At 34.1% G+C, this 20,551-nt stretch overlaps 1 protein-coding gene across 5 annotated transcripts in view; it reads left to right on the top strand.

The window, feature by feature from the left end:
• LOC111064485 (ubiquitin carboxyl-terminal hydrolase 32) overlaps positions 1–20,551 on the top strand; it is a 236,805-nt gene that overhangs the window by 25,519 nt on the left and 190,735 nt on the right. For all 5 annotated transcript variants that reach the window (XM_039443337.1, XM_039443336.1, XM_039443335.1 and 2 more), the window contains 4 exons: positions 1,486–1,660; positions 3,227–3,466; positions 13,766–13,873; positions 18,168–18,301. In XM_039443337.1, the coding sequence (XP_039299271.1) occupies positions 1,486–1,660; positions 3,227–3,466; positions 13,766–13,873; positions 18,168–18,301 (657 nt within the window). The remainder of the gene's footprint in view (positions 1–1,485; positions 1,661–3,226; positions 3,467–13,765; positions 13,874–18,167; positions 18,302–20,551) is intronic.

The following is a 20,551-nucleotide window of genomic DNA, read 5'->3' as shown; positions in this document are numbered from 1 at the left end:
TATAAACCGTTTTTAGCGGTAAGTGCTAAATAAAAGCCTTCAGTATTTCAACATTGTACCAGCAATATGGGAGCGCATTGAGGTTGCGTTTGTTCGATAGAGACGTTCGTTCATATTTACATTGAACAATTGCACATTTTCTAATTATTATTTTCACAGAATTTAAACAACTTTCAGACTTAGGCCAATATGCATATAAAAGTTTAAACTGCGTCTAGAGTAGACGGCTTTCAATTTGAAAGCAGTTTAAACTCCAATCGGTATGCTGAACATAATCAGACTGGCCGTTTAGTCTACGAAACGTAGTAGTCTGGGCTACTTTGAAATATAAATATCAGTTAGCTGACCTGATCCCTCATGTATAGTCAGAATAGAGGTAGAAAACATAAACATAATAATTTTGGCTTTCATCGTATGATTTGGTGAACATTTCTAATGTACCGTAAAAAGACTCATGAAACGAAAGAATATTTACAATACCAAATTTTTTTCAAGATCTTAAAAAATTTCTGGTGTGAGATTCATTCTTAACTGTCAACATTAGTCGGAAGGGAAGCTTTGATGTCATGTATGAGGAATTCTGACAGTTTAAAATTCTTCCATTATTTTGAAAATGAACTCACAGTATGAAACACTGTAGTAGGCCTATTATAATTTTGACTATTATCCAAAGTCAATTGGAATAATGTATTACAGCAATATTCTATAAATTATAAAAGTTGGGTTATGCTCTTCTCCGTTTACGCATATTATTGCTGTTTTGAACCATCAAATTTTACTCTAGCCCCGTTCAAACGGGTTTTAGTAGTTCCAGATGGAATGCGCATATTGATTTACGGTTTAAACGATTTAAAACCATTGATAGGATGGCCGCAGTTGAATCGTGTTGGTGCATATGGGCCAACGTTCACCAAAGTCAGTTATGGGCCGGATTCCAACAAATTCACGCAAACAATTCGTTTTATTAACTTCCGTTGAAACTAACTGATGATTTTTACATAAATTCAATAAATTTGATTTCACCAGCGAAAACGTGTCAAAACTAACGTTGGGTTTTTAAACGAGAGTTTTGTGTAAAGTGGCAGGGAGCTGCCATAATAATGGGCCAGAGTAAACTCGACCAGTGTTTAGGAAGAGAAATTTTTGATTAGAATTTAGAAATAAAATGCTGATTTCTATTGAATAAAGTCATAATTGAACAAATAAATTCATCTTTTGGAAATAGTGTGTACTGTATAGTGATATTTGAAGGGTAAGTTTGAATTATTATGTCTCAAATGCGAATAAAACTTACATAAATAGATGATTATTTCATTCCGGACTTTTAGTGATGATAGTATGTTAGAAACTACCATTAAATAAAGTTATTTTTTTCCAATTTCATTACAATAATTAGGGGTAGTTTATTTCAAATTCGTTGGAGTTCAAAAAATACGGCTTTTGATAGCTCAATTTCGTTCCACTAATATTTTGTTTATTTTGCAGAGAGATCGAGTGACGTTTGATGAATTCAGAGAATGGCTGAAATGGGAGACAGAGAGGGAAGATGGCGGCTGTATATCTTTGAACAAATGGATATTGAAGGAGCCGTGCTCTGTAACATTGGGCAATGAGTGTGATTCCCCAACATTCTATCAAACATTGGCCGGAGTCACCCATTGTGAGTAATTAGACATTAATCTTGTTCTCCTCACAAATCAAAGAATGATTAATTCAATAATAAGTTTATAGCAGATTGATTCATTCTTTTCAAGAGTATGGAAAAGACTGATGGCTTTGAGAAAAGCCTGACCGTGACCAGTGCCTTAGGAGAATTTTGATCTTGACTCCGAACACTCGTTAAATACACCAAAATTCCAATTTTGTTACGAGTTATCGCTCTGATAAGATAAGTGATGTGTTGCCTTCTCCTAGTGGCATCGTGACCACTTGAGACCGACTCAACTAGCAGACAATTATTATGAGCTTCAAATTTCTTTCCGATGGTTCGGAAACCATCTACAACTGACTGAATTTATAAATCCTAAAATTCCGCTATTGAAATTCTGGCATCACCCATACATAGTTTTTATAGAGTAGCCTATATCTAGATATTTTACTTTAGTATCAAAACTTTTATTTCTACATCCAATCACAAATTTGTTCATTTCTCAACTGTGGATAGTACACAAACTAGTCAATTCCCTCACTTGAATTATTTGTTGCTCTTATTCAATCCAATTCAATCTTGATAAATTGTTGTATAGAATTGAATAATTTTTGATTTAATTCAATTTGAAATTTTTTTTGAGAATAAATATGGTCGTTTCATCACTGTTGAAACTTGACTTTCGACAGCTTTTAAGCTTTTCAAATAATAACAGTTATTTTGAAGGAGACATCTGAGGAAGAAAAATCTCATACACTTATTGGGCATATTTGGGTATTTTGTCAACTAGCCTAACTCTTCTGAATCCTCTTCGAATAACTTGGAAACACATTTCCTATAACGACTAAACTTGAGTCTCGAGTATCTCTTGGTAGGCCCTATTTATATTTCTAAGTCTATATCAGTGGGTTATTGAAAGTGGCAACAATCGAAAATAATAGGCTTTTAAAACAAGGATTAGTTTCCAGGAAATTTAGTTTTCATTTTATACTTTTTAACAACTTTGTATAAATTTTAATACCTTTTATTTCTTATATATTTCGATTTGGCTGCTTTACTTTTTCACAAGGCATGATAAAATCATCAATTCTAAATTCAAATTAAAACTTCTGTCTCATTCTGATTTGATTATGTTCTGCTTTTTTATATCATTACACTCATTCAATAGTTTTTAAAGGTTGTGTGTGTTGTCACTTCAAATGTACCAGTATAGTTAACTTCAGCAAGCTTGATAGTCTCAATAAAAATCCTTCTTTTGGTTTATAATACACGTCATTTGAAAAACCGACAGCCGAATTAAAAAAAACTGAATTAATAAAATAAGCAACCGACCCTTCATGTAAACCAATATAAATTATATTTAAACTAGACACAGAAATGTCGTGGAGCTGACAACATCTCATTATATTTAAACTAGACACAGAAATGTCGTGGAGCTGACAACATCTCATTATATTCAAACTAGACACAGAAATGTCGTGGAGCTGACAGCATCTCATTATATTTGAACTAGACACAGAAATGTCGTGGAGCTGACAACAACTCAATCATTACAACTCAAATTCTATTTATTTTTAGTGGAAGAAATGGATATAGTGCAGTTGGAGAAGCGCTATTTTGCATTGAAGGAGTCCTCACAGACTGGTAAATTGGATGAGGAAACCCTGAGACCACTGATTAGTCCACCAATTCCTCTTTCGGTCTGTTCAGGAGTGTTTAACGCTTTTGATGAGAATCGAGACAACCATATTGATTTCAAGGAAATGGCTTGTGGTATTTCAGCTGCCACCAGGGGACCTCTCACGGAAAGGCAAAAATGTAAGTTCTCATCTACACAATTCTCACTAAATTGTTAATTATAATATTGATATTTATCTATTAATATTAATATTCATGAATGCATAATTCCTTAAAAATAATTGATAAGGTTCACCAGTGAATTTGATCTGAAATTGAGTTAAACACAAAAATATGGAAGAATTTAATATAACTTGCAGTTTAACCAACTGCTGGAATATTATTACTGTATAATTATTATACTGTATATTATTACTATAGAATTGGATGCTTGAAATAATTATTATACAGTAATAAACAAAAAAAGGTTGTTTCTGAGTAAATTGTTGAATTAAGACACAATACACTATTCACTACTCTTGTAGGTCAAGTGAAAGAGAGGCTCTTAATGTCTCAACTTCGCCCACTCACAACACTTATGATTTTTGTAGAGTTTGCTAATGAAGTGATCATGGCGCTATCTTGAAATTCTCAAGCGGAAAAATGTCCATGTTGAAAATTCATATATCAAACAGTAAACTATGTTGAATGGGAGAAGCAAATAAAACTTATAGAAAGTGAAAGGTCCACACATAGTAAGTTACATAGCAATGAATACCACACTGTTTAAACATGCAATATTTCAACAACGGCAATGCTATAGAAAGTTTTCAAAGTAATAGAATAAAATATAAACAAAAATAAAGTTAAAGAAACCTTAGACTACCTGTGTTAGGCTTGATAAAAATATCATACAAAACAGATACAAATAAATTATGACTATCTAATTTTTATAGTAATCACTAGTAGGTATCTTTTTTATAATTTTTTACATAAACTGTTGACGCCGTTTGAATATTATGGAGTTTGGCGCTGAGTAATTGGTTTTCAATCTGCTCCGTTTAGTGGTGCACTCTGGTGCGTAATTGCTTAATTGCTTGTCTAGTAGTTTTTCTAATTCAGTCGGTTCGCAAAGCTGCCTTCGAAACCATGAAGTAGGCAGCTCGACTCTGTCTTTTATTTGTTTGTATATCCAATGGAAAATTATCAATTGTAATTTCGTGTCTACGACTGTAGGGAGCTATTTGTTATAAAGTATATGTAAAACTTTGAGTATTTTTTTATTGAATTTAATAGTGAATGAATAGTAAACGTTAGAAGCAGAAATCTATACATGATCTAACAACTCTATGCAGTACCTCTATACATCGTATCAGAGGTCAAGTGATTTATTAACATTTATTTTCCCTTATTTCTTTCCTTTACCTTATACCACCTCATATTTTACAAATCATTGACGTGCAGCAGATCATCAGCCGGGGTAAGTCTTAATAATAGATAATATTTATTGCATCATGAATGGATTGGTTAGCCTTGTTCTGCATATATTGAATAATAAATAGAATAAAATTACAGTCCACTTAATCAGAAATTTGTATAATCACAAACTCAACTAGTTTTGAGCACCTATGTCACTTTAAAGTTTCAAAATGTATTATTATTGTTCAGTAAACAGATTTTTATTTTCTTCAGCTTTAGGCCTATATTTTTAATGTCAAGTATTGGGTTACACTTTACATAATTATGATAAATATTTACTGCTTGACGTTATCAAATCAAATAAAATGAAGTTTCATCTTCAAATTCATTATACAGTACATGAATATATACAACACATGTGAAATATAATAGATGAAATCGTGTATTCAACGGTTTTATTCTCTATCTTCTCAAGCTTCTTCTATCTATAATTATATCATCTTTTTCCTTACCTAATTTGTAATAAGTAGATAATCCAAGACAACATTTACTTTAAACTTGAAATTGCAAGGGTGATTCCTATACCCAAAAATGAGTGTCCTAAGTTGGTTCAGAACTATAAATCGATTTCTGTACTTTCAGTTTTTTTTTGTTATAACTCATTTGAGAACCTGATAAAATCTCAAATCCTATCTTTTCTCAATTCATCAAATTTCTTTTCCAATTGTCAGTATGGTTTTGGGGAGGGTCTAGGCACTGAACTAGCATTATAAATATTTATTTTCAGTGATATAATTCTGCTGTTAGTATTGGTTAAAGTAGATTCCAGTTAATTGACTTTGAATTTCCTCAGGGACCGACTTTGTTCTCAATTCTTATTAATGATCTCTATTTGGACGATTTCAAAGGTAGCTTTACAGACCTTTCAAAAATAAAAAAAACTGGACCGACCATAACAGCCTAACAGTAAATATAACTAAAACAAAGTATATTATGCCAATTGTTACAAGGAACCAATCAGATATCCAAGCTCAATGCAAGTGAAAATGCATACCTGTACAGATTTAGAACCTTCAGTCTGTACATGTGAATCAATCATGAGAGTTGACCAATACATATACAAGGTGTTTCTTAATTATGGTAAAATAATTTAATACGTGATAGTAGAGGTAAAAACAAGGAAAAAAAGTTCTTATAAACATGTATACATAGACGCTTCATTAGATAAAGGGTGAAAGATTTCGCCCGGAATTCAGTTCTTCTGGTGAAATACACCGATGCTGAATTGTTTGGGGACTAGTTTATGAAAAACTTATGCTGGATTCTTATGGAAAAATATCTGAAAAATTGAATAAAACTAGTCTGGAAGCTGTAGTGTGAGTAGTTTTTGAGAAAAAAGTTGAACTATGCAAAAAATCTAAGTAGAAAAACACAGACTTCTACGTTTGATGCCCAATCACTTTCTTTAATGACCAGTAAACAAATAATTTTAAGCAAAAAAATTGTAATGAATTTAATTCTGAAAAGAATTATGTAAGCTGTGTAAACTAAATTTGGATAAAATGTATTCTTATGTAGTACATTACACCACAAAAATTTACTGTTTTATGAGGAGGGAACTAATAGGTTGTAGCTGATTGCAAATAAAATATTCGGTTTTTTATGAAACGTTTCATTTTTATATGAAAGTAACATATCTAAATGACATTAAACTTATACCAAAAGACTAAAGATGATGTTCAAAGTGACCTCCGTTGTTCTTAATGCATATGTTCAGACGTCTTCTCATCGATTGTCGGACCCATTCAAATATTCCAGGAGTCTGCTTTATCATTTCTATTTCGTTCGAAATCCTTAATAGGAGTTCTTCAATGGTATCAATCGGAGTATTGTATACTAAGGTTTTCAAGTGTCCCCAAAGATAAAAATACAAAGGATTTAAGTCTGGTGAACTAGCTGGCCATGGTACTGGCCCACATCGGCCTATCCATTGATTTGGAAAGCTGTGATTCAGGTGTTCACGAACAGCAACACTGAAGTGTGCTGGAGCTCCATCATGCATAAACCAAATGTTTTGGCGCAACTGAAGAGGTACATCTTCAAGTAAGATAAATAGCTCCTCTCTCAAAAAGTTGAAGTAGATTATGCCATTAAGCCTGGGAGGAAGCTCGAACAGAAGTAGATGATCTCCTATGATTCCTGCCCAAATGTTTATTGAATACTGATGTTGTGGACGATTAGGATTGATGGCATGAGGATTCTAATCTGCCCAAATATGTTGGTTGTGGACGTTAACGATAGCTGTTCTTGTAAAGTGTGCCTCGTCGGTAAATAAAACGGTTGTTGAAAAGTTTGGGTTAACAAGTTTTTCTAAAAAACATTGGCAAATACCAGCACGGGGAATACAGTCTCGTGGCAATAGAGTATGAACTTTCTGGAGGTGGTATGGATGTAATTGTTGCTGTTTTAGTATCCTCCAAATAATAGATTGATTGACATTAAACAGCACTGACAATTCTCTCGTGCTCTTCTCTGGATGTTCATAAATTTCATTAAGAACTTGTTCTTCTAACTCAAAAGTCATAGTAAATCGGGATCTGCCTGCATAAATGTGCTCTTTGGGTATCAAAGAACCTGTTTCAGACAGACGTTTATGAATAGTAGCAAAAAACCTTGAACCTGGACATACTCGGTTAGGAAAGTTCTCTTGATACAAACGTCTTGCTTCAGTACTATTACAGTGTCCTACTCCATACATTAAATGCATGTCAGCTAATTCGGAGTATGAATAATGTCTAAATTCACCTGTCATTTTTAAAAAAGTTAACACTTAACACAACAGCAAAGTGAAATGGTTACAAATAACTGTTCAATAGATTAAACAAGAAACAGCGCGGTTACAGTAGGCCTAACTTACAGTTTGTTGTTTTGTTCAACAGTGAGCTAAAATATTTCTGAAAATAATTTTCAGCTGATAATTTCTTTCAAATATTTTCTTATTTAGAACAAAATAAATCAGCTGTTTTGGAACAGCTGTTATTTAAATCCATGTTTATTTGCAATCAAACCTGAGTTATTAGTTCTCTCCTTATAAAACAGCAAATTTTTGTGGTGTAATGTACTACATAAGAATACATTTTATCCAAATTTAGCCTACACAGCTTACATAATTCTTTTCAGAATTAAATTCTCTACAATTTTTATTGCGAAAAATTATTTGTTTACTGGTCATTAAAGAAAGTTATTGGGCATCAAACGTAGAAGTCTGTGTTTTTCTAGTTAGATTTTTTACATATTTCAACTTTTTTCTCAAAAACTACTCACACTACAGCTTCCAGACTAGTTTTATTCAATTTTTCAGATATTTTTCCATATGAATCCATCATAAGTTTTTCAAAAACTAGTAGTTTCAAATATGTTGCCGCCAATCGTCGTCATTATGCTCTAAATTATTCTCGTTAAAAAATGAGGCTCACAGTTCAATGAGCAAGGAAAGTTGTGTGAGTGTACCACACCAGATTTTTACCTCTACTATCACGTACTAGTAGTTCTGTGAACAGTAGACCTCACGCAGTATTCTCATCCACAAGTACCAGATGCCAACTGTTTTAAATGTTAACAAACTCAGTTCACGTTTGAATTTGTATTCCATATGATATAATTCATCCAGTTCCGTGATGATCTTTCTATCTGATGAAAATTATTTTTTTGGAATCAAAAATATTATAATTTCTCCAGCATTATTTAGTTCATTTGTTTATTTTTATTCACCTATTAAATTAGTTTTTTCGAATGTGAGAATATTGATACTGATGGGCACGCATAATAATACCATGACTGCAAAACAAAATATTGAAACCAAAGACCTTAAAGCTGCGATTAGACCAAATTTATTAAAAAAATGTTAATAACTCAATCCTTTTAGATTATATTAGATTGAACATAACTTATCATACACATGATGAACATATGTGTTTGTCAACTTCCGTTCAATCTAATAGAATCTATAAAGATTAAGTTATAACCATTTTGTTAATAACTTTGGTGTAAACCCAGCTTAAAGATGCATACCTCTTTAATGTCTTTGATTGAAACTATAGACCTTATACAAATACAGTAATAGACTGGCTTCTCCACACATCTGTGTAATCACTTGTCAGCTGATTTATGATGAATAATTCTATAGTCTGATTTTTAATCTAATATTGGCGTATGAAGGAGGCTCCTTTTTCCTTTTATATTATCCTTGAAATGCAAAATTTCCAAAAACCTTGTATATACGTCGACGCGCAATTTAAAAAAATACCTGTCAAATTCCATGAAAATCTATTACCGCGTTTCGCCGTAAATGCGCAACATATAAATATATAAACATATAAACATTTAAACATTAAGAGAAATGCCAATTCGTCGACTTGAATCTTAGACCTCACTTCGATCGGTCAATTAAATTATTCCACCATAATTAAGAATCATCCTGTATATTGGGGTAATTTTTGACCATCACTTGAGTTGGGTTCCCCATATGCAATGTGTTAAGAAGTTGGAATGATGTTTTATGGTATGTCATGGTATGTCTTAGCTCAGCCAGGTACTAGACATTAGGATTGTGTAGGAGGATCTACAATGCATATGCCCAATCAATATTTCAGTTTGGCATAATAGTTTGGGGAGGTGTTTCATCCGCTTGCCTGGAGCCGCTGATCGTTATTCAACACACAATTATGAAAACTATCCTGAAAAATTCCAGGTACCCCACATTGCTGCTATTCTCCGACTTTCCTGTGCTCAATTTAAGACAGTTATTTATTTGAAAAATTCTCACATATACAGAGTGGTGGAGAGGAAACGCATGTTTTTTCGAACCGCTATTACTCGGCGACGGGAGGGAGTATTGCCCTGGAACGAAGGTTAGCAGACGGCCCATGCTAAGCCATTTCAGCTGCTATGAGCGTTGGAACATACAAAATCGTGTGTTCGCTGTCGAGCAGTTTTTAGAAACAATGAATCTATAGTCTCAGTGCAACGCTTTTCCGTCAATGAAACTCTAAAATTAGTTGTTTGTCGAGGTGCAGTGCCTGATCGAAATACTGTACTCCGATGGGTTGCAGTGTTCAGAAGTACTGGTTCTGTTATGAAAAAGAAACCACCTGGTCTTCCTTGTTCAGTTCGTACTCCGGAAAATGTAGACCGAGTCAGTGTTGTCTAGTAGATCGTCTAGGACTATTAACAGTTGCTGTTCCGACTCGGTCTACATTTTCCGGAGTACAAACTGAACGGGGAAGACCAGGTGGTTTCTTTTTCATAACAGAACCAGTACTTTTCAACAATGCAACCCATCGGAGTACAGTATTTCGATCAGGCACTGCACCTCGACAACCAACTCATTTTAGAGTTTCATTGACGGAAAAGCGTTGCACTGCGACTACAGATCCATTGCTTCTAAAAAAACCCCTGCTGGACAGTGAACACACGATGTTGTACGTTCGTTCCAACGCTCATAGCAACTGAAATGACATAGTATGGGCCTTCTGCCAACATTCGTTCCAGGGCAATACCCCCTCCCGTCGCCGAGTAGCGGTTCGAAAAACATGCGTTTCCTTTGCACCACTCCACAGCTCCATACCTTTTTATTGTTTCATTCGCATGACTTAAATTTGTTCCTATAAAAATCCATTTTTGTTGATTTAATGAGTTTATTTAGTAAAATTCTATGGACTATAATTTTCTCTTAACGTGACATTAAAAGGTTGTTTTTTCAAGGTACCTATTATGCAACTAATCCCTTCCTTCAGAGGTCTGGATTTCCTTTTCAAATTTATTTCAATTTCAATTCAATTTCAATTTTATTCATTCTTTGCACATTTTACATAGTTTAAATACACAAAAATACAAAATAAATAAAGAGTACAAAAGAATGTGTAGCTCGCAAGACTTTCGTCTGTTCGCGAGCATGAGTAAGAGAATATAAAGATTGAGAAACGTAGAAAAGAAAAAATATTTATAAAATAGAATATAATAAATGACTAAGAATAGCCTAATGGTAAAATAAATTTGAAATACAGAGTGAAATGAAGAACAGTTTTTTTTTTACAATATAAGAGGGAAAACCTGAGAAAGAGAAGAAGCACAGTGAATGCACAAGTCAACTGGTGATGAGAAGAGGTGAGTGGAGAAACGTAAATTTAGAATTTGTTATAAGCTACTGCCTTTGATTACTGAAAACGTCAGGTGATGTTTTGATCCATGATAAGATTTCTTTTCTCTTATAGCAATTTTGATTGTCTGATATGAAGTCTTGTGGTATAATATTTACTAGTTTGTCACATCTATACGGAAATTGCATTCTACATACTGTTAGATTAGTTTCAGGTAAGTCAGATCTCCTGTAAGTTTGGCGCGTGTTATATGGAGTAATTCGGGTATTGAAAAGATTTTTGTTTTTTAATAAATATGAAATTAAATTTTTCAAGTAGAGCTGTTTGATTGTAAGTATGTTAGATTCCTGGAAGAGAATTCTAGTAGGATACAGCCTTGGTTTGCTTAGTGCCACTTTTATTATATGTTTTTGAACATTGAAGATCTTGTTTATATGACATTCAGCAGTACCCCCCATACCCTAATTCCATATTGCAACACAGATTGTGCGTAAGCAAAGTAGGCCATTCTAGTAATTCGTTGCATTTTCAACTGGCTCATTTTGTAAAATTTATTTGTTAGATACTTGACCTTGTGACATAGAGATTGGATCTGGGAATCCCATCTCAGATGACGGTCAACAATTATTCCCAGGTATTTAACGGTTTTAGAGTCCTATAGTTTAGGACAGTCACAATCATTCAAATCTATTTTATTACATTTGATATTATGAATTTTCAAGTTTATTCGGTTTACAGGTTGAGTAGCAGCATTTGGTGTGAAGGTCATGAATGAAGATTTTTTATGATTCAGAGTCAGGGTATGATAGTCAAGCCAGTTCTTGACCCTGGAAATACCCTTCTCAGCTGATATTTTAGTACTCTCCCAGTTATCACCCGAAAAAACTAAAGTGGTGTCGTCGGCAAATGAGATTGTTTGACCATTTTGCAAGTCGAGATTCAGGAGGTCATTAATGTATAGTATGAATAAAATTGGTGAGAGTACAGTCCCCTGCGGTAAGCCGTAATCTAAAAGATTTTCAGTACTGGATTTATTTTCAATTGATAATATTTGAGAGCGACCTTCAAGGTAGCTTGTAAAAAGTTTCAGGGGCAAACCTCGAATTCCAATTCTATTGAGCTTTTCCAACAGTTTGGTGTGTGGGACAGTATCGAATGCTTTTTTCAAGTCAATAAAAATTGCAATAGATTTTTTATTATTACTAAAATTTTCAGTTAAAGTTTTTTCTAATAACGAAATAGCGTCTTCTGTGTTTTTTCCTTCTTGAAATCCAAACTGGTTAGGGTGAATCACCTTACTCACAACCATGTATTGTACTAGCCGCTTTTTAATAAGCTTTTCCATGATCTTTGAAAATCCACTTAGCAAGCTTATTGGGCGGTAGTTATTGGGATCGTCAACATCTCCCGATTTATGTAAAGGTATGACTTTAGCCACCTTGAACTCCTCCGGAAAGAAACCTTCTTCAAAGCATTTATTAATTATAATTTTTAAAGGTTTAGCAATATAGTGGGCAATGATTTTTAGACAGCTATTATTTATGTTATTAATTCCTGGTGCTGAGCTGGATTTGAGGTCTTTAATTGTTTTGATAATTTCTTCCTCATTTGTCGGGAAAAGGAAAAAGGAATTTGGGAAACCTATTCGTGAAAAACGGGAATTTTGACTAGTTGGAGGAGGGATGTTTTTATTTTCTTTATTCAGTTCTTCTGCGAGTACTCTCCCGATAGACGAAAAATGTTTATTTAAAATTTCAGGATCAATATCAGTCTTTGAATTTTTCTTTTCTACATCAAGTATTTCATTTATGGTATTCCATGTCTTCCTGGAGTTACCTCTACTTTGCTCCAATTTATTTCTGTAATACCTAATCTTGGTTTCTTTCAGTAATTTGTTTAGGACGTTTCTATAGCGAGTGTAGCATTGTTTCATTTCGTTATTATGTGGTTGCTTCTGCAGTTTTTTGTGCATTTTATTTCAAAATACACTTATTTGATAAGTTAATAATTTTTTTACGAATTTGTTAACCATATCATCCAAGTCTGTAGAGGCGCCCAGTTCTGAACGTTCATCAACCCATGTTTCCTCCCTTAACAAATCGATAAGTTTGAAAAAAAATTTTTTCTTTGTAATTATTTGAGTTGTTTGGCTTATAAAGTGCCTGGTTTTTATTTTAATATGGAGTTGTACAAAAATGATCCGTTATAAAATTTTTATAAATTATTCTTGAAATGTTCCCCCCCCCCAGCATTGGACTTCTGTGAAAAATGTGAAGTCTGAAACCAATAAAGGTTTCAGAAATATCATTTACTCTTGATGGCTTGTTAATGAACGACTTACGATTTTTTACGTACATTAAATTGATAAATTCATTCGAGTTTTTACTATTTTGCAATATATCAATATTCAAGTCACCAGCAAGACAATTTTTTCTGTTTTATCAATGGTTCTCAGTTGTGTATAAAGATTAAAAAAAACATCAAGGACAGTGGTTGGAGATCTATACACTGCAATCAAATTTATAATTGAACCATTCTGTAAGCTTATTATAGAAAGAATTATATTCTTGCTAAAATCTGAATTTAAATGAATTTTGGCAAATAGGGAGGTAACAGCGTATATTTAATACTAAGAAATTATAAATAAATGTTGAAGATACCAAGATACTGCTGATAAACACGACAGTGATATTGTATGGTTATAATGTTTATTTCAATGTGCCGTTAGTGTTTGTCTATTGAATTCATAGACTGTTCAAGTCACTGACTTTGTTATTAAAAATCCTAAACATTAGAGCTTCCTTTCTGTTCATTGCAGAATCCCACTAGATATTGTGCAATGATGCTTTTCTGTTCAATGTATGAAACTGATTATTAACTTATTTTATTCAAAATTAAATCATGTTATGTATATTGTTTGCAGTCTGCTTCAAAGTTTTTGATGTCGATAGAGATGGACATCTTTCAGAGGACGAGATGAAGCACATGATTGATGTCATGTTGTTTGTACGGTACAAAAGCAAGGCCAAAAGTGAGTATCATTTTGATCAATTTTAAATACTACTCTATAACTTGGGCCTGTCTACAAAACTTCTAATAAAGAGAAATCATGAATGAAACTGTCTAATTTCAAACCAGGTATTCTTCAATATTATGCAACTTTTTTATTTTTAAATTAGTTCTTATCTTATAAAACTATAAATCTCTTTTCCAAATAACTAATTTCTAATGTTAAATCCCACTAAGTTTTCAGATGTAGGTCCTTATACTTATATCTTAGGCACTTTATTATAAGTTTAAATATTTCAGTTCGTCTATTATGAAAGTTTTGGTCGTTTCCAATCTTTTGCGTATCTTATGTGAATCGATGTCATTCATAAATAATAATGGTTTAGTTGAAATTATATAAATAATAGTATTGTAACTATTTATCGAATTGAATGTTTCATTGCTAATAAATTGGAAAATATTTCACATACTCGTATCCCTGTAATCCATGCATTTCTCGGGCGAGTAAAACAATGTGGAGTAAAGTAAGATATGACTTTCTGTAATTTGAAATTTGAATGGTTCTCCATTTTTTGTAGTTTTATTCTCAATTATATTTTACTAGCCTTGTATTCTATTTAAACCTTGATAATAGATATTTTGATATGAGGCATGTGAAAATTTTTATTTGAGTTAAGATAGATACTCATCTATTTCACTTTCCATGACGAAATACTAGTTATTTCTCATTTTTGAACTATTATTTTTAACGACATTATTGCAGTCTGCATTTTTTAATATTAGCTGAAATCTAGTACTCACGTGTGGAACGCTTACAGATTTTTACATCGATATTCAACTCACAGGCCCGTTTGCACAAAAGCCGGTTAAATTTTAACCGTGGTCCACGAGAACCAATCAGAGAAGGCATTCTCCTCGGCAAAATCCCGAAATTAGTTATTCTTCTTCAAAACGGTTCACGAGCGACGGTTCATCGGTCGAAAAATAGCATTGTGTTGATAGGCATAAAGAACGGCAAAGTAAACGATAGTTTGTCACTGTTTTGTACAGCTCTTTTTTTCTGCTCAACTTTCTGTCGATTTGTTAACACTCCCATTAGAACCAATGTTAATTTTGGGTCGATTCTGCTTCTGCTCGTTACGAAAACATCCCTTAAATGAGATGTAAATAGTTGTCGTGGTTGTAATAGATTTAATACAATGATTGTTTTTTCAATTCACTTGAATAATTACTGTTTAAATTAATAATTTGTCTGTTTTATTATTATTATTATTATTATTATTATTATTATTATTATTATATTATTATTATTATCATCATCATCATCATCATCATTATTATTATTCACGCTTTTGCGGATTATACAAATAAGTGGGGCATTTTCATGCAACCTCCAATTCTTCTCTATTATTCAGATTGTTCTCATCAGCCTACATTTTAACTACCAAGTACATTGCAGTGTTTGACGTACTATACGTGCCGTATCTAGTAGAACTGATTTTTGCATTTTTTCTACTAGATTTTCTAAAACTTCAATCATTTTGCAGCATTCCACTGTTTTTTTTTTTTTGGTATCAGCCCACCCACAGTTATAATAATTGGCAATATTTTGACCTTGTGCAAGCCATACATATCTTTGAGTTCGAATGCGAGTTCCTGATATTTCCTGAGTTTCTCTCCACGGGTTTTTTGAGCATTTTCATCAGCTGGCACCGCAACATCAATTATGACAGCCTCCTTTCTCAACATGTCCATCAAGAGGATATCAGGCTTATTATGTAGGACCTGCCTATCAGTGATCATCTGAGCGTCCCAATAGATCTTAACATGGTTTTTCTCAGCAAATGCAGGTGGTGTATATGAATAGTATGGTGGAGTTTCATTTATCATACCATTCTTCAGTTGCAATTTTAAATATACTATTCTTGCAACATTATTGTGCCACCTTAAGTACTCTCTGGGGGCTAATATTGAGTACCCTGAGGTGATATTCTGAATACTTTCCACAGCAGTAGCACACAACCTGCACCTGTCACTTATGCTCAGATCACCCATGATGTGTCTTCTATAGGCATTAGTGGCTATCACCTGGTCCTGTATGGCAAGCACAAAGCCTTCTGTCTCTGGGAACAAGTTCCTAACTGTGAGCCACCTGGTTGACAGCTCTTTATCTGTTTGGTCCGAGTAGAGGAGACCATAGTAGCGCCCATGCAGCTCCTTCTGCTGCCAATCTGCCTTCAAGGACTGAATAGTGGTGGCCTTGCGTCCCCTGGGGTTTCTCAGATCAAGTGCAGTGTGACCATTGTCTAAGCGGCACATGCCCATCAAGATGTTGGAATCAGCATTCCTGAAGTAGGTCATCAACTTTTTCTCCTGATTTGCACATAGATCTGATCTGACATAGATCTGTACAGTCGGCACATAGATCTATTTGCACATAGATCTGATCTGACATAGATCTGTACAGTAGGCTCATTGATGCTCTTGGGTGATGAATTCGATTCTTGGTCATCATTGTTCGGACAAGCCGGTCCATCTGATTAAGGCGAGTAACTGACCACTTCAAAACACCAAAACTGTAGGTTAAGGCTGGAATAACCCATGAATTGATTGCCTTTATACGGTGCTTTGAAGCCAAATTTGCCTTTAGTACTTTACTCAGCCTCCTCCTGAATTCACTCTTCAACTTGCCAAACACTTCCACCCTAGAGATTCTGAGATGCTGCTGGAAACCTAAATACTTGTAAGTCTGGCCTCTCCCTAGCTGAGCTATCTCATTGTTTATTGCAAGCATCTCTTCATGCGTCATCTTTGAGATACATTTTCCACATGCAAGACAGCACATTTTTCAAGACCAAATTGCATGTGGATGCTTTGACTAAAGGCAGCAACCAGCTGTAGCATATTTTGCAGATGGTCTGATGACTTAGCATACAACTTTAGGTCATCCATGTAGAAGCTGTGTGTTAACTTCAAGTTCCTGGCTATGTCAAATTTATAACCATATGAGGATTCCCTTCACATTAGACTAAATGGATTCAAAGATAGGCAAAACCATAGGGGACTTAAGCTATCGCCTTGAAAGATTCCTCTTCTGATTTGTATTGGACCTGTCTCAAACTGATCATTTCCATGTCCAATGCATAACTTTACACTCCACCCATTCATGACCGACTTCAAGAAGTTGACAGTCACTGTATTGACCTTATCCAGCATGTAGTACATGCAATAGCCAACTGTGTGGGACAGAGTCAAAGGCCTTTGCATAATCTATCCAAGCCACAGAAAACAGTTTCTCTGTTTAGTGACAGCATGACCAGCTATAAAAGAGTCAAGAACCAACAGCTCTTTACATCCCTTTGTACCCTTCCGACACCCAAGGTGCTCTGGGGCTATTATTTTATTATCATCAATGTGTTTGTCAACCTTAGAAGTGATAATTATTATTATTATTATTATTACTATTATTATTTTAATAATTCCAGCCCTAATGCTAAAATTTTCAGATATAGTAGATTTTACGCTTGTATACTCTGTATCATTATTTTTTTTTTTGTGTAAATTAATCCAAGATTGAGTTCTCCAGTCGATATCATAATTTTTCATAGCGATATCAACCTGGAACTCTATCTTCTTGCATGAGCATGAGAATTTAAGTGTCAGTTTTTCCCCATATTTTACCTACTTAACGATTCTCCAAGATGTTCCTCTGTTCCTTTGTGTCGTCTGCCCTAATTATGTGCTTCTGCTTTCAGATTTCTTGTAATTTTCTATGTTTGCGATCCGCATCCCTTCCCGATGCCCGATCCCTTGATCGATGTGAGCCAAGTTGCATTTATTCAATTTCATTAATCTCCTCATTGCTTCGGACACTTCCATGGTATCTTGTAATGTAAAATGTTACACTCTTTTTTATGTGCTTCTCTTGTGTTTTATTCCATTCTCTGCTCTCAGGTTTCAGTAAGTAATTTCGTACAAGAGACTTACTTCAAAAATTTAATTCTCATTGTTTCATTTAATGTAACACTGTTTATTGTCGATTGTTGAGTTTTAATATATGATATTGCTTTAAATACGATCCTGTTTATGAATATACAGTTGTTTCTCATTTTGTTCTTAGTTCTAGAAACTAATAATTGTTGAATTTGTATTTTTTTATTCCTGTGAAATGTTGTTGGTTGGTTTTGTTCGTTTCTATTGTGTATTCATAAAACCTTTTTGTCAATAGCATGTGAATCAACTGATGATAATTCCAGTTCGTTTTTCTTATGGGTTCATTATCATTAATTTTCAATGATTCTTCTATGTATTTTTAGAGGAGTTTGTTCCAACTTTGATGAAAGAATTGAACAACTATGCTGGCTCCGATAAGGGATTGACTGTTGAAGAATATCTTATGTGGACTGTGGATAATCAGTTGCCGATGGACTTTTTGAACTTACTATTTCAGGTTTGTTCATTATTTATCCAATCTAATTTCAATTCATTAGGGAAAAAGGATACCTTTATGGAGACAACCATAAATTGATGAATTTGGAAAGTTTCAATTGTTGAGCATCTTGATACACCATTATCAATATCTAGTAAACTCGAAGCACCGACTGAAGCACCAAACATTCATTGAGAGCTTTTAATTGCTGAGGTTGATGCCGACATGAGCTTTAGCCTTTTGCCTAGGTAATGAGACGGATGAGTGGATGAGCTACTGCTTTGTGTGGGCTCCGAACAACCGAGAAGCGATTTTCAAACTCATAATTATATTTAGGCCTGGTTTCTAGGACACTCATCAATAAACCGTTAAATCTTGATTTTTCTATTATTTATATTCCAAAAAACGGATAACATAACATTGTTGAAAGTTTACAAAAAAATCACCCAGTCGAGAATCAAACTTCAGCTTTTTGCGTGGCAGGCTAGTATTGTAAAAACGTCGCCAAAGCAGATAGCTGTTCTACATTTAAAAAATCTTGACCTTGTGGTCTTTTGAATGATGAGATTTGAACAATAATTGTGAAAAATCTAGAAGGGAAATTAAAAATCGTGCTTCGAGATACATAACTTCAATTCCGATTCATCAATTTTAGTGTTTCAAATTATTACAGTTTTCTTGGAATTCAAGTCTCAAATTATGACTACATATTGATATCACAAAAAAATAAATGGAAATACAGAGTTGGTGAAAATTATGGAAACAGCGTAAATATTTATTTTACAAAGATAGTTTGTCAGTAGTTATCATTGGGGATCCTATTCGAATAGGAAAAATTACTTTTCTGTCGCTTCAAAATTTTGGTTCACCATCTTGGAACCGCCATTTTGAATCCACCTCCTTTTTTTGAAGGTGATACATTATTTCAATGCAGAATTTCAAGAGGAAATAAATGGCGAAACCCGCACATCGTTAACTCAAATCGTTTTAAAGTTATTCACATTCAAAGATGCTGATAAATCATACAAAAATGAAATAAATGGATACATAGAAAATCTCTAACCTATCAAATTCCACTTTTTCAAGTGTTAGTAAACACCTGTAGTATTATCTACTCACATATTTAACACGTTGAACAGAAATTTTGATCTGTCAGATTTTCTATGTATTCATTTATTTCAAGTTTGAATGATTTATTAGTATCATCAAGTGTGAATAACTTTGAACCGTTTTGATATATCGATGTCTGGGTCCCGCCGTTCATTTTATCTCGAAATTCTGTATCGAAATAATATATCATATGACCATCTTCCCATTAAAAAAAAGAATTTGGATTGAAAATGGCGGTTCCAAAATGGCGGACCAAAATTTCGATGTGACAGAAAAGTACCTCTTCTAATTCGAATAGGGTCCCCAATGATACCTGCTATTAAACTCTCTCTCCAATGGCGCTAGAGCCCAAATCGGGCTCTGGCCTCAACCAAAATACGCCTTCATCCATCTCTATCTAACGCCGCTCTCTTCCATCCCCTTAATTGTAACATTTCATTAGCATCCTTCTGCACTCTATCCTCCCATCGCTCCCTTTGTCTCCCTACACGTCGTCTTCCTCCAGGCTGACCAACTAACACTTTCCTTGACACTCGTGTTTCAGGCATTCTTTGCACATGCCCTGCCCATCGGAGGCGCATCAATTTGGACCGATAATTGTGGGCCCACAAATGTGGGCCGATAATTGGGGCTCTGCATAAAGCTCTTTCAATTCAGCATTCGTACGTATGCGCCATTGTTCATCCTCGCAAACCGGTCCATAGATTCTTCTCAGGATTTTTCTCTCAAACACATCCAAGATACCCGCTGTTCTGGCTGTGATAGTCCAAGCTTCACTACCGTAGCAAACCACCGTTCTTATTATACTCTTATAGAGCTTTATTTTACATATCCGGTGTACATTTTTATTCTTGAATATGTTCAGTAATGAGAAAAATGTGCGATTGGCGGCAAGGATACGTTTTTGAATTTCTTTTTGCTCCTCATTACAATTAGTCACACAACTTTCCAAGTACGTGAAATTGTCAACTACTTGGTAATTCTTCCCACCACATTCCAGAAATGGCCCAAGCCGATTCCTGTTATGTCTTGATTGGTTGAATACTTTAGTTTTGTTGACATTGATCTCCAGACCAACTTCCGATGCGCTTTGCTCCAACTCCAATGCTATGTTTTTCACGGCTGCAAGAGACCTTCCAAGTATGCCTATATCATCCGCAA

This window comes from Nilaparvata lugens, chromosome X (assembly GCF_014356525.2).
Source record: "Nilaparvata lugens isolate BPH chromosome X, ASM1435652v1, whole genome shotgun sequence".
Lineage (NCBI taxonomy): Eukaryota > Metazoa > Arthropoda > Insecta > Hemiptera > Delphacidae > Nilaparvata > Nilaparvata lugens.
Note: the sequence above shows the minus strand (reverse complement) of the source record. Positions and strands in the feature narration are given on the sequence as shown.